Source organism: Saccopteryx bilineata, chromosome 5 (assembly GCF_036850765.1).
Source record: "Saccopteryx bilineata isolate mSacBil1 chromosome 5, mSacBil1_pri_phased_curated, whole genome shotgun sequence".
Taxonomy (NCBI): Eukaryota; Metazoa; Chordata; class Mammalia; order Chiroptera; family Emballonuridae; genus Saccopteryx; species Saccopteryx bilineata.
Genome location: NC_089494.1, coordinates 220,173,863 through 220,186,489, shown reverse-complemented (window position 1 = coordinate 220,186,489; position 12,627 = coordinate 220,173,863). Strand labels below are relative to the sequence as shown.

At 32.2% G+C, this 12,627-nt stretch overlaps 1 protein-coding gene across 5 annotated transcripts in view; it reads left to right on the top strand.

The window, feature by feature from the left end:
• ADGRL3 (adhesion G protein-coupled receptor L3) overlaps window positions 1-11,398 on the top strand; it is an 870,179-nt gene extending 858,781 nt beyond the window's left edge. For 4 of the 5 annotated variants that reach the window (XM_066233208.1, XM_066233205.1, XM_066233207.1 and 1 more), the window contains one exon: window positions 3,237-11,398. In XM_066233208.1, the coding sequence (XP_066089305.1) occupies window positions 3,237-4,036 (800 nt within the window). In that variant the 3' untranslated portion in view covers window positions 4,037-11,398. Of the gene's footprint in view, window positions 1-1,314; window positions 1,333-3,236 lie in introns of all 5 variants that reach the window. The other variant, XM_066233203.1, reaches the window with a different exon arrangement.
• Window positions 11,399-12,627: the final 1,229 nt, after the last annotated feature.

The window sequence follows — 12,627 nt, the reverse complement described above, 5'->3', positions numbered from 1 at the left end:
CTTATTTCTAAAGCAGTGGTTAAAGAATCACAGGTCAGGATCTCTTGAAATGATCTTGCTTAGGGGTAGTCAACCTTTTTATACCTACTGCCTACTTTTGTATCTCTGTTAGTAGTAAAATTTTCTAACCACCCACCAGTTCCACAGTAATGGTGATTTATAAAGTAGGGAAGTAACTTTACTTATAAAATTTATAAAGCAGAGTTACAGCAAGTTAAAGCATATAATAACAATTACTTACCAAGTATTTTATGTCAGATTTTCACTAAGTTTGGCAGAATAAATCTATAAAACAACTTACTATAGTTAAATCTATCTTTTTATTTATACTTTGGTTGCTCTGCTACTACCCACCATTAAAGCTGGAACACCCACTAGTGGGCGGTAGGGACCAGGTTGACTACCACTGATAGCCCAATGAATTTGCTGTGTGTGTGTGTATGTGTGTGTGTGATGATTTAACCTTCCTGTAAACAAAATCAGCAAGAGCAATTCTATTGACCTGATTAAAATATGGTTTTTTTTAATAATTTTGCTAAGGTTGTTTTTAATAGATCAGCTAAAAAGTGTCTGATTGCATATGATTATGCAACAATCCAGAGGAAAAGGTATTGATGGTGGTATTTCGCCTCTTCACATTTTTTGAAACAGAATAATGATTAAATTTAACCTTTTTCTTCCTCCATAGTTGTACAATGTTTGAATATGAGCTCCAGAAATGACATATTTATCAGTATTATTCACAAATAATAAAATGCACTTGTATAGTTACAGTAGTAGGAAAATCTTTGTACATAAGGGAAAACAATTATGAAAAACTTCAACTGTAGTTTTCTCTCTGCATAAAAAGACTATAATTTTACTGAAAAAAATTTAAAGTTAAATAACATTTCTTAGAAACAGGCATTTTCTAACATATATACACACACACACACATATATATATATAATATTAAAATAAAGTTGTGGAAATAATCATGACTCCTCAAATTTTACTCTCCTTGGTTGGTGTGATTATCTTAACTTTAAAAAAAATGTGTATTTGTTTGAATTTTATCAAACTGTAGAAATGCTTATTAAAGACTCATTTAATTAGCTTGTATTAAGGGTGGGTTCTTATTTTCTGACTAACATTTCAGTATTTTAATAATGATAAACCATGTAACACAAACTCATGAATTTTGGGGCAGTGGAAATTATTTCCTTTGACTCTTTTTTCTGCATATCATCAATTTGCTTTTACTCATGTTTCTTCTACTGTCGCTGTAAGCTTACTTGTTGTTTTTTCTTTCCTTTTCTTCATGCTGTCGTTTAGAGCCCTACAGAGAGACAAGTATGGGAGTAAAGCTAAACATTGCATATCAAATGTAATTTTTTTTAGTTCACTTTTATTGCATCACATATAGATGATGTAGTTATTAAAAACAGTTCATCTCACAATTTAAAAACTAAACCTATGAATCGACTTATATGAATATATGTTAATAGAGATTAGACGCTTTTGTTGTCTGATTCTTTTACTGTGTCACATAATCAACATAGTTGTTAAGTTTCATGTAATGTTTGTGTGAGTTAAATTGTTTTTAAATTAGCATTTATTTTTGCTAATTCATACACTTTTAATTTTTATTAGTGCATTCCATCATATAATTATATGTCATGTGCAACATGCCCACTTTATTTTTACTATGGCAGTTTTCAACCCGCACCTAATGCATTGACAACAGAAATAACAAACATGTTTCAATGCATCAGTCACTGGACCATAACCATCAAGCATACCATAGCCTCTGCAGCAGCAATCACCCATCACATATGGCCCTTTAAAAAGCATTTACTTTTTTTTTCTTAACATTGTGGATTTGTCTACAAGATACAGTATAACATGAAAATAAATTGCTTCACCCTATGTCTGTGATGGCTGCATTTTAATGTATTTTATGCATTGCTGTTTTTGAAAACTGTGTTACTTGAATACAGAGCATTCATCAGCAGTCTATATAAAAAATTGACATATTTGGAACACTTTATGTAAACCAGCAGTGAACTAGTTCAGTTTTGATAAACATAATTGCATCACAGATATAGAATGAATGCTATATTTTCACAAGTTAGCAGTGTATTGAGAAGTTTAATAGAGTTCTTCAATTAATTGTCCTGTAAAGAAGTACCCCTTCTAATTTACCACTATTGGTTGAATGTTTGTGTTTGATTTTCATTTGTAGTTGCATTTGAAGTGATTTATGGAATTATTATAGAATCTTGGATTTCTGTTCATTTAAGAGAATGCAAAAACCATGAATAAGCATGTGGTCAAATATATTTCACTACAGCTGTCTCTTCCCAGAATATAATGTTTAATCTTTTCTTAACTCAAAGTTTAATATATACACAAAGTCATTGTTCATTATGAAATGGAAACTTTAATACTCATACTATGTTTTTAGGAATCAGATACTATGTTTTTACACATTCTTTTAGTATTATCTAATGACCCTAAATAATTACTAATGGGTTATTATATAATAGCAACCAATGTGCCTATAGCAAAAAAACAAGTAGAAAGTTAAGACAAATATTTTTTGTTTTAAAAGTTTCTATGTGCAAATTATTTTTATTGCCATTTATTTGATTAAACATTTTGTGACATCATTCTGACAAATTTAAAATAATCCTTTTATGGTTTTGTATGTAGGGATTATTTTTAATATTACAAAATTATTTTTCAAATTATTAGTTACTGCTTGATTCTTTTACTTTGACCAGTATACTTAAAGTACCACACACAAATTATGTTACAATTATACTTTTTTCAATGTTAAGACAACATGTAAAACTAAAGGTAATTAATTACTGAGTTGACTTTGATGTGTATAAATTGGAAGCTATGAATGATTACACCAAAATATTGCATTATTTTTTTAAGTACTAATGAAATAGACTTCAAATAAATTTAGGCAATGTTTGTATGTAAATTTCAAGTTCATAGGGTTTTTCTTTTTAATATTTATTTTAAATACTTTTCTGCTTATAAGATTTTGATCAATTGTGCAAATATATATATAGATGTGTACATTAGATTTAATAGTGTTTTTTGTATATTTGCAAACATTTTATACTTAAAAATGCTAGCAATTTATTCATACTTCATAATCGTATGTTTTTGCTTTTGTGTTTGTATGTGTGTCCTATGGCCACTTGGATATAAATGTCATAGTGTTTTGTAATTTTTTTCAGAGGGGCTTCTGAACAATGCCAGGGATACAAGTGTCATGGATACTCTACCACTGAATGGTAACCATGGTAATAGTTACAGCATTGCCAGTGGCGAATACCTGAGCAACTGTGTGCAAATCATAGACCGTGGCTACAATCATAACGAGACCGCCCTAGAGAAAAAGATTCTGAAGGAACTCACTTCCAACTATATACCTTCTTACCTGAACAACCACGAGCGCTCCAGCGAACAGAACAGGAATCTGATGAACAAGCTGGTGAACAACCTCGGCAGTGGGAGTGAAGACGACGCCATTGTCCTGGATGATGCCACCTCCTTTAACCATGAGGAAAGTTTGGGCCTGGAACTTATTCACGAGGAATCTGATGCTCCCTTACTGCCCCCAAGAATTTACTCAACGGAGAACCACCAGCCACACCATTACACCAGAAGGCGGATCCCCCAAGACCACAGTGAAAGTTTTTTCCCTTTGCTAACCAACGAGCACACAGAAGAACTCCAGTCACCCCATAGGGACTCTCGCTACACCAGCATGCCGGCACTGGCTGGTGTGTCTGCCGCAGAGAGTGTTACCACCAGCACCCAGACCGAACCCCCACCGGCCAAATGCGGTGATGCCGAAGATGTTTACTACAAAAGCATGCCAAACCTAGGCTCCAGAAACCACGTCCATCAACTGCACACCTACTACCAGCTAGGTCGCGGTAGCAGTGATGGGTTTATAGTTCCTCCCAACAAAGATGGAACTCCCCCAGAGGGAAGTTCAAAAGGACCTGCGCATTTGGTCACTAGTCTATAAAAGATGTCAGAGAAATTTAAACCAACAAAACTGCTAAAAAATGGTTGACTGTTCTGAGTTGCTCTAAGCAGTGGTAATAGTGTGTGTACTCCTAAATCTTTATGCTGTTCTTGAATGACAAACACAAACTCTCAGACTTCTTTTTTTTTTTTTTAACTGGGATTTTTAGGTCAGCCCAGGGGAGAACGATAACTGCTGAAATTCCCCTGTGCCATATCCTTTCCTGTCCTTTCCCCCCTCAGATGGAGACTTCATTATGTTAATGAACGAGATATGAAGAAAATGGCGCTCATTGTGGCCTTGTTGAATTATGTTGTGTTTGTTCTAACATCTCCGATGCTCTGTTACAAGGACCTGATTTTTAAAAGGCCAGAAGAGTTGTTTGAAATTAGTAACAATACTGCATCTAGATTGGAGTGCTGCACAAACATAAAAGCAAAGCAATCTGTCACATAGTGGTTTTTAGTCACACTCACAGCCTGAATTCACCACAGCGGGAATAACTGTGGTATACAAAATAAAACAACAAAAATTAATAACGAAATGGAGGGGAATTCTAGAATTATATGCTAAATGAATATTTTATGATTTGCTGTATTAACTGATGATAAAACTAATGGCAGAAAAAAAACTCGAACAATTTCTATGTAATGTACAGATACTAGCATTGCACATATAGTCTGCTTTCTGTTCCTCCAGAATTTGAGTCCTGTTAATGTAGTGCAAAACAAGAGAGAAATTTTCTGTTTCTTTCGTGCTGGTCTTGCAAGTTTGTCTACCAGTAAGAGAGTAAAGTTTCCTTCCTTTCTTCTTTGTTTTCTTTTTTTATTCATTTATTTTTCATTTTTTTCTTTTTCTTTTTCCTTTCTTTTTTTTTTCTGTTCTTTTTTTGTTTGGTGCCTATTTTCTTTAAAATTTCACCTGGCAAAAAATAAATAAATAAATAAATAAATAAATGAAGCTATCACTTTATAAGAATCATTTTCTAGTAATGCAAAAACAAATTATTTTTTACAAAAAAATAAAATAAATAAAATTAGACTCCCTTCCCTCACTATATATCTTTATTCAGTCAGAATATTTCCAAGAGCATTTTTGCAAATTAGAGCAGGACAAACTTTTATGTTCACAGTGTACATCTGTTGTAATGCAAGCATATTTGGCAAGCAGTTCATCACCAAGACAGTAGCTATGGTTCTAGAAGTCAAGAGGTGTCAATAGAACTAGTGGGGCTTCTGCATGTGAAAAAATAAATAAATAAAACAGTATCCCATAGGCATTAAAGTCCTGAATGCTCAGTCTGACCCCCACGTGGGCACCTGCACTACCAATTTTTAAAGGAAATTCACTCCCTTGTAGTAAGAATCAAAAGGTCAAGTTATTTTGAAGTGATTTTTTTCTAAAAAAAAGAAACTCTTCTGTTTATTAACAGGAAAATTTATTTATTTGACAGGATTTTAAGTAATGTAGGAATACAAAAGGTAAATTAGCAGCACATATAATTTTTTTTTAAATTTATGATCCATTTTGTATGGTCTCAAAGTTGGATGACCTCATTACTAATATTTGTTGTAAAAGTGAAACTTGTTTGCCAACCAATAAACAACTGATTGAGATTTAGTAGATATTGTATTGATGTATGTACTATATGATTAATTATTCTTTTTACTTTCCTTGCCTTTATATATTTTCAGTATATAAACTTTCTTACTCCTCTATGGCCCAAATGAGCCAGGCAGAAGAAATCAATCTGCCTAAATGAATAACCTAAGCACAAAATTATACAGTCTTTACAGAGTAAACCAGAAAAAAATGGAATGGGCATGTTTATGTTGGCTGAAATAAGATGCATAAGGTACTTTCCAGCAGGTTAATATATAGGTTACTATGTGCTTATTTATAAACCAGCTGAAGTCTTCATGCGCTTATTATAAAAGCCACTTTCAATCAGAGATTTAAGTATTGAATTGAGGGGAGCAGAGGTGGGTCATATTTTTTCTTCCCTTGTAAAATCCATTTTGATGTTAGAAATTTAAATTTGCTCTTTTGGCAAAATGCTGCAAAATAACAGCAAAGAGAATGTCCATTTTATAAAGATAGTGTAAGACATTTTAATGCTAATTGTTTTCTTGTTCTATACGTGGAGAAAATGGAAGAAAAAAATGTCCTTTTAAATAAACTTTCTAGCTTTCCAGTTACAGAAAGAACATTTACCAGCAGTGTCCAAGTATGGAGCCTCTCCTAGGGCAAAGCTAGAATGAATTTGCTGTTTTATAATGTCTCTTGTGGTATGTAATATCTCGGTGACTTCTTCTTCTTCCTTTTTATTTCCCAAAAATCTAAACACCATTCACCTATAAATTGATTTCTTATATTAAGATGGGAAGGAATAGTTTATAGCCAATAAGCTATATAAATATATAACTTAAAAATATATGACAGAAGGAAACATTCTGTGCTGGGTCAGAGAACATCATAACCTTAATATCACCGCAAAATATCTTATGCATTATTCCTTTTTAATCACTTACCATGAGTATTTTTTTAAGTCTACAGATTTTCTTTAAATTGTAGGAGAACCACAGCTTTAACAGAAATTAGTTTTTCTCAGGCCACACTGTGGCAATATTAGCCCTGAGTGGTAGTTAGCCTATTACATAGAATACTTTTGGTATTGAAAGAACCCTTTTTTAGACATGTTTAAGGAACCTTAGGAAACACCAGTGTGGTCTGTGGGTTATAAATACTTACATTTGTTCTGCTAATCCAGCGATAATCTATTTGAGAGCAACTCTGTCAATGAGAAGCTAGTTTCACATATCAATGGGGAAACTACCTCAATTTAGCTTGCTGATGCTGCCAATTTTGATTTTCTGATATTGCTACCTCCCTGCCCACTATCTTTTGTGTTTCATTATTTGGAAATTTGAAGTAGGTAGCCTCCCCAGCTCTCCATAGACCAAGTTGAAGAAAATCACTTGAATACATACACTGGTGCAGAACGCCATTCAGTACTGTCAGTTACTACCAAGCTCTTAAATCAAGATGGAAGGGTAAGATATTTGAACTATCATACATTGTAACTGGTGTGCTTTCAGAGAGACTTAAGATCCCAAAGACTTTCACAAGAAGAGATTGCTCCCCCAAATTTTATGTGACTATAATGAGATCAAATAGTGGATAAAGAAGTTAATTGTATCCATTTTAAAAGAAATTTGTGTATATCTATCATATTCATTTAGTCCTCATTACACTACAAGGGTTGAATTCCTGAACTTAAATCTTTTTTACATGCCTTTTCATATGTAACTATTGACAATTTTTAAAAATGTCTTATTTTTTTCACATTTAGTTGATGCTATATTTTTAATACCCTGTGACATTCATGATATTGTCTGCATATTTCTGATGTGTTTATCTGATTTTGCATTAAGAGGTAAATTTGCATCAAACATATACACAATATCTGATAGCTATAAAAATTATGCCAATGATACAAACCAAGTATTATTTCCTACTGAAATAATGTTTTAATAACATTTTACACTTGAAAATTTTTTCACTCTGAGGTTTTTGACATGATAATTAATCAAGGCACTAACTGAGTGGGTATTTAGTTTATTCATAAAATGTTGGATATTGCACAACTCGTTTACCTATTTGATAATATTTATGGAGAAATCTAAATTTTGTGAATGAGAAATAGATTGGAATTCCAATTAAATTTTTTATCATCCCTCTTTGTTTCCACATTGTTAACATTAAAACATTATAGTTGAATAATAAAACTTTATGCTAAAATAATTATAATGCCAAAAAGGAAGTACTATGAGAACAATTATATTGAAGTAAAATAATCAGGAAATTTAATCAAATTCAGGTAATGGAAATACCCTTAACTTCATGTAAAAAGATAATTCACAGTGACTCTAAATTAAAATGTAGTTTATGGTCTGTATTTTTTAAATTCCCATTAATCTAAAAATGTTGACATAGTGATGAAAACTTTTTAAGATTTAGTGTATTCTTTATTTTTTTATTATTAATTGGTGAGATGAGACTTATGTCATGATAATGGAAATAAGCATATAAGTAAATTAGTAATATTTATAAAGAACCCATGGACTCAATTTGAGCAATAATTTTAGTCTTTTCCCCTCACACATGTTCAAATCCATCAACTGGGTTGTTCACTTAAAAAAAATGGCATTAAAAATTTTAAAAACTGATTTTCTGCCTTATTGTAGAGACCAAAAAGTAAGGGAACAACATTTTCTGGATTGTCTAGCGATAAACTCTAAATTAATCAATAATCATTTCCTATTAGTGAAAGAATAATCAGTTTTTAGAAGTTGTTTATCAGTACTGTACCAAAGTGCCACTGCTTGGAATGCTTTGGAGGAAAAACGGAACAAAACTCTACAGAACTTCTATGCATGTCAGTTCAGATTTAAAGAGAAAGAAAAAGAACCCAAACTCTAACTTGATTTTGAGCAATTGTGAAAATATTGACAAGAATATTCTTTTCTAACAAAAATAATTGAGATAAAATAATAATATGTATGATCTTCCCAAAATATTGGAGTAGTGCCATGGTATTAAGATTTAATTAGTTCATGTGTAGAAAGTCGTAGCTATAACTTATCCCATAAATAATAACTATGCATACCTAATACTTTAAATATATGTTAGATTTCTACACATTTATCGGATAAGAACATGGAAGCACAAGAGTGAAGCAGCAACATTGCAAAATAGCTTTTGGAAGAAGCATTTTTGTGCAAATGAATTCTACAGGAGAAGCTTCTTTTAGCTTATATAATAGATTTGATGGATACCAATTATAAATTTAATTTTGTAATCAGCAATTATGTCCTTCTTAAACCATTTGAAAAATATTGTTAAATATCTAAATTTTTATTTAGGCTAGTAGAACTTAAAAAATGTTGGTAGCTGCTTCTTTCCTGCTTAGGCCATAAGAGGAATCTTTTCTACTTACTAATTAACCTGATTACTTTCTCCTTGCTTTAAAAGGGAAATCGATCTTTAACTTTCCACTCTACACATACCTACCTACTCTGACTCCTTTTGTTTACAGCTTGCAGAGGAAACAGCTTATTTACAATATCACAAAATTTATGATTTTTTTGCAATAAAACAGTTAGTTATTATGGTTCTGCATTTTGTCATTTTAAATAAAGTTACTGCTATTTCCTCTTTTTTAAAAAATTAAGTCTGCATTTCTTTAAGATCTGAGACCTTTAAATTACTATTCAAGTGTCTTCATTTCAACTACGTTTTGATGTTTTTTTCTCTCTCAATATTATGTCCTACAAATTATTTTCGTTCAGTTTGTGTCTCGTTAGAGTTTTCAAAGGTCAGTGGGAACTATGATTTTTAAAAAATCATGTGAAACAAGAGCGTTGGTTTATATGCTGATGTCAAGGAAGACTATACAAGAAAAAATAACCTCTGTTGTCATAAAAAAGTCTTTCCAGTCACAATACGAACAGAAGAGGAGCAGAGTCAAGTTGAAAGTTTACGGTGAGGTGGCAGGTCCTCAATTAGAGTTGCAGATAAAAAAAAATTCTGGGACAAAATATGAAATAATTTAGAATGATAAATTAAACACTGTAAATGCTCTTGATGTGTTGAAAAAAATAATCGGTTTGCCATATTATATAATTTCATCCTGTCGTTTCCACAGAAAACCCTAAACACTTTGAACACTAGAAATTTCTTGTCTAGCTACACCCTCTCTCAAGAAAACATGAATATTTTATAAATGTTTCTTAAATACGAGTACTTTTTCCTCGATTCACTTTCAGTCTCTAATCTGCTTACTCTATTGTACGCCAACACAGTTAACACTACTTGTAGCTTTGTACCTTTTAGAGCTTTATTATGAATCTTTCTAATAAACATTAAATTAATATTAATTCGTAATTATGTACATTGTGCAAAATAATTCATAACTAAGCACTATACATAAAACCAGATAATTCATTATATATATATATATATATGAATATTACTTTGAGGCTGAACAAATAACTACACAGCTGAAAATATTACTCTCAAGTCCTTTCTATTCAATTATTGTAGTCAACTTATAAAACTCTGCAGACAGTTGCACACGTAATGTACTATCAGAGTATATACTCCATAATCCAAATGTGTCTTAAAAGTATTCCCAATGCTTCTTCATTCTAGAATGCTAAAGGAAAGAGCTTGAAAGAAGAGGAAAGTGAAACCGACTTCTAAGGATCTAATTTAGATAAACATTGTCATTCAGAATGAATAACTTTAAAATGAGAATGCTTTATTCTGAGATCTAAGGGAGAGGTTATTAAAGATTTATAGTCAGTCCAATATCAGAGGATTTAAAAATTTTAAGGTGTTAAGTTTGGCTCAATGTCCCAAGACTGCAGAATTTCATACTACATTGACAAGGGAATATATTTAAAATTCATACCGAGAGGAGCTTTTAAAAAGTTAAGAATTCTTCTGGTTCTTCTCAAGGTAAAACTTGCAAAATAATCCTGGCTTCAAAATGAAACGTTTGGTTTACCTCTAAAACTGTTGGCAAATAGCAGGTAGAGGGTCTTTGGAGACGGAACTCAGAATACAGTGATTAGAACAGAGTGTGTTCTTATGCTGACCACTGCCTAGTCCTCTACAGCATTTTTTAATGCCTTGAATTTCAAGTTGTCACAATGTCTTATGTTTTGAATGACATTATGAGTTAAGAAAGATGAGGAAAAAAAAACATTTAAAATTGGTTTTCATGCCTCATTTGAGAATAAAGATTTCCTTTACCATCCTCAGTAATAAAAGATGAAATGGCTTGAAACAGCTGTGGACAACCAGAGCGTGTTCATTGTAAACAAGTCCTCTTTGTATATTCTAACACTGATCTTTGCCTATGAACTATCAAATTGAGGATTGTAGAAAGAGCTTCGCTTCCCTTCATTTGGATTCTGTGAATGCATTGGAAAGTAGGAGGTAATTTGGAAAAGGTATCATACTATTTTCCCACTTGCCAAGCATTAAATCTAATTCAAGATACCTTTTTTCTTTTAGTGGTAGTTTATTTTAAAAACTAACAACTAATTGAGCTATTTCTCATTGATAAGAAAAATCACTTTTTAGGAACAAGAAGACAGCTATCGCAGGCTTTGGTCTGTTAACCGTTCTCATATTTACACATGGCATTAATCTTACACATCTACAGATTTCAGTCAACTGGATTTTTCCCCTTGTACAACCTTTCCAACCATTTTTTTCCCCTTAAATGCTCTGTACAATCACATGTAAAATCATGCGCTACGAATCTCAATAAAAAATGTCAGTGAACAACAAGTGATGTAGTCACTGTTATTATACGGTAGTACCAAAATTTTGCTTTTGGGACAGTGTTTCAAACTGCCAGATAATAAGTAAAAAACATGGATTCCTAATATATTTTCTCACCCTCTTCTTCACACACTGAAAATAAAACGTGGGGCTTTTTTCTTTATGTTTTCAGAGAACTGCAGCGATCCAAGGTGTCTATAAGGCTAATTGTTCATTTCAGGAATATGGGAAATTAAATTTAAAACTTACTGTTTGCCCTTAAAGTTTGCCAATAATGAGGTGTAATCCAATGTAATCTTATATCTGCTGTCTGATCTTATTTCTCCTCATCTCAAACTGGGGAGGAGGACAGTCAGTCACCAATGAACCTCTACTTCAAAGGACAGTTCAGACACTGGTGCTATGACACGCCATTCTTCTTTTGAGCACAGGTCACAGTAAGTATCAGTGTATGTTGTTTATCGCACAGACCTTACATGTTGGGTATTCTGAGGTGTTAGGGATCAGCAGTTCCTGAGTGCCTACAGTGTGTCTGGAACATTGCATTGTTTCATTTAATCTTCCCAATAATAGGATGAAATGGATTTTTTCATGCTCACTTATGGAAATTTAGATTCACAGTCATGGGGCTAGTGTTCTGAACCCAAAATCTCTCAGTTTTAAGTCCATTTTATATTTTTTTACTGTGTTATACAGCATCAACTAGATGATTAGTTGAAGAAGAAGAAATTAACTCATTCCTTTGCATTTAAAAGATTGGCGGGCAAGCAAGCAAGGGAATGTTGGAAAACGATGGAGCCTGCTTTTAAGGAGCTCAAAGTTTAAAGTTGATTTTACTAGGCAGTTGAAAAAGAGATAGAGGTGTGCTATACCTTTGAACAAATTACTTTTCTAAGAACAGGGTTCCTCAGATCTGAAGTAAATGCAATTTTGTATGTGACATAGATTGTACTTGGCATAACTGAAATTCTCATCTAGAAAATTCTTAAACAGCTTTCGTGTTAGTTCTAAGTAGACTCTGTTAATATATATCTTCCATTATTATCCCAAACCCACCACCATACACATAATGGTTAAAAAGTAACAATATACTTCTAAATCAAATTCTACTTAAAAGTTTCACTCTGTTATGTATGACTGGCTCATTTCATTATCAAGAACAGGTATAATAACTGCAAGTTCCTTGGTCTTTATGTATGTAATTTCTCAATATTTAATCCTTACACAACAGTTAT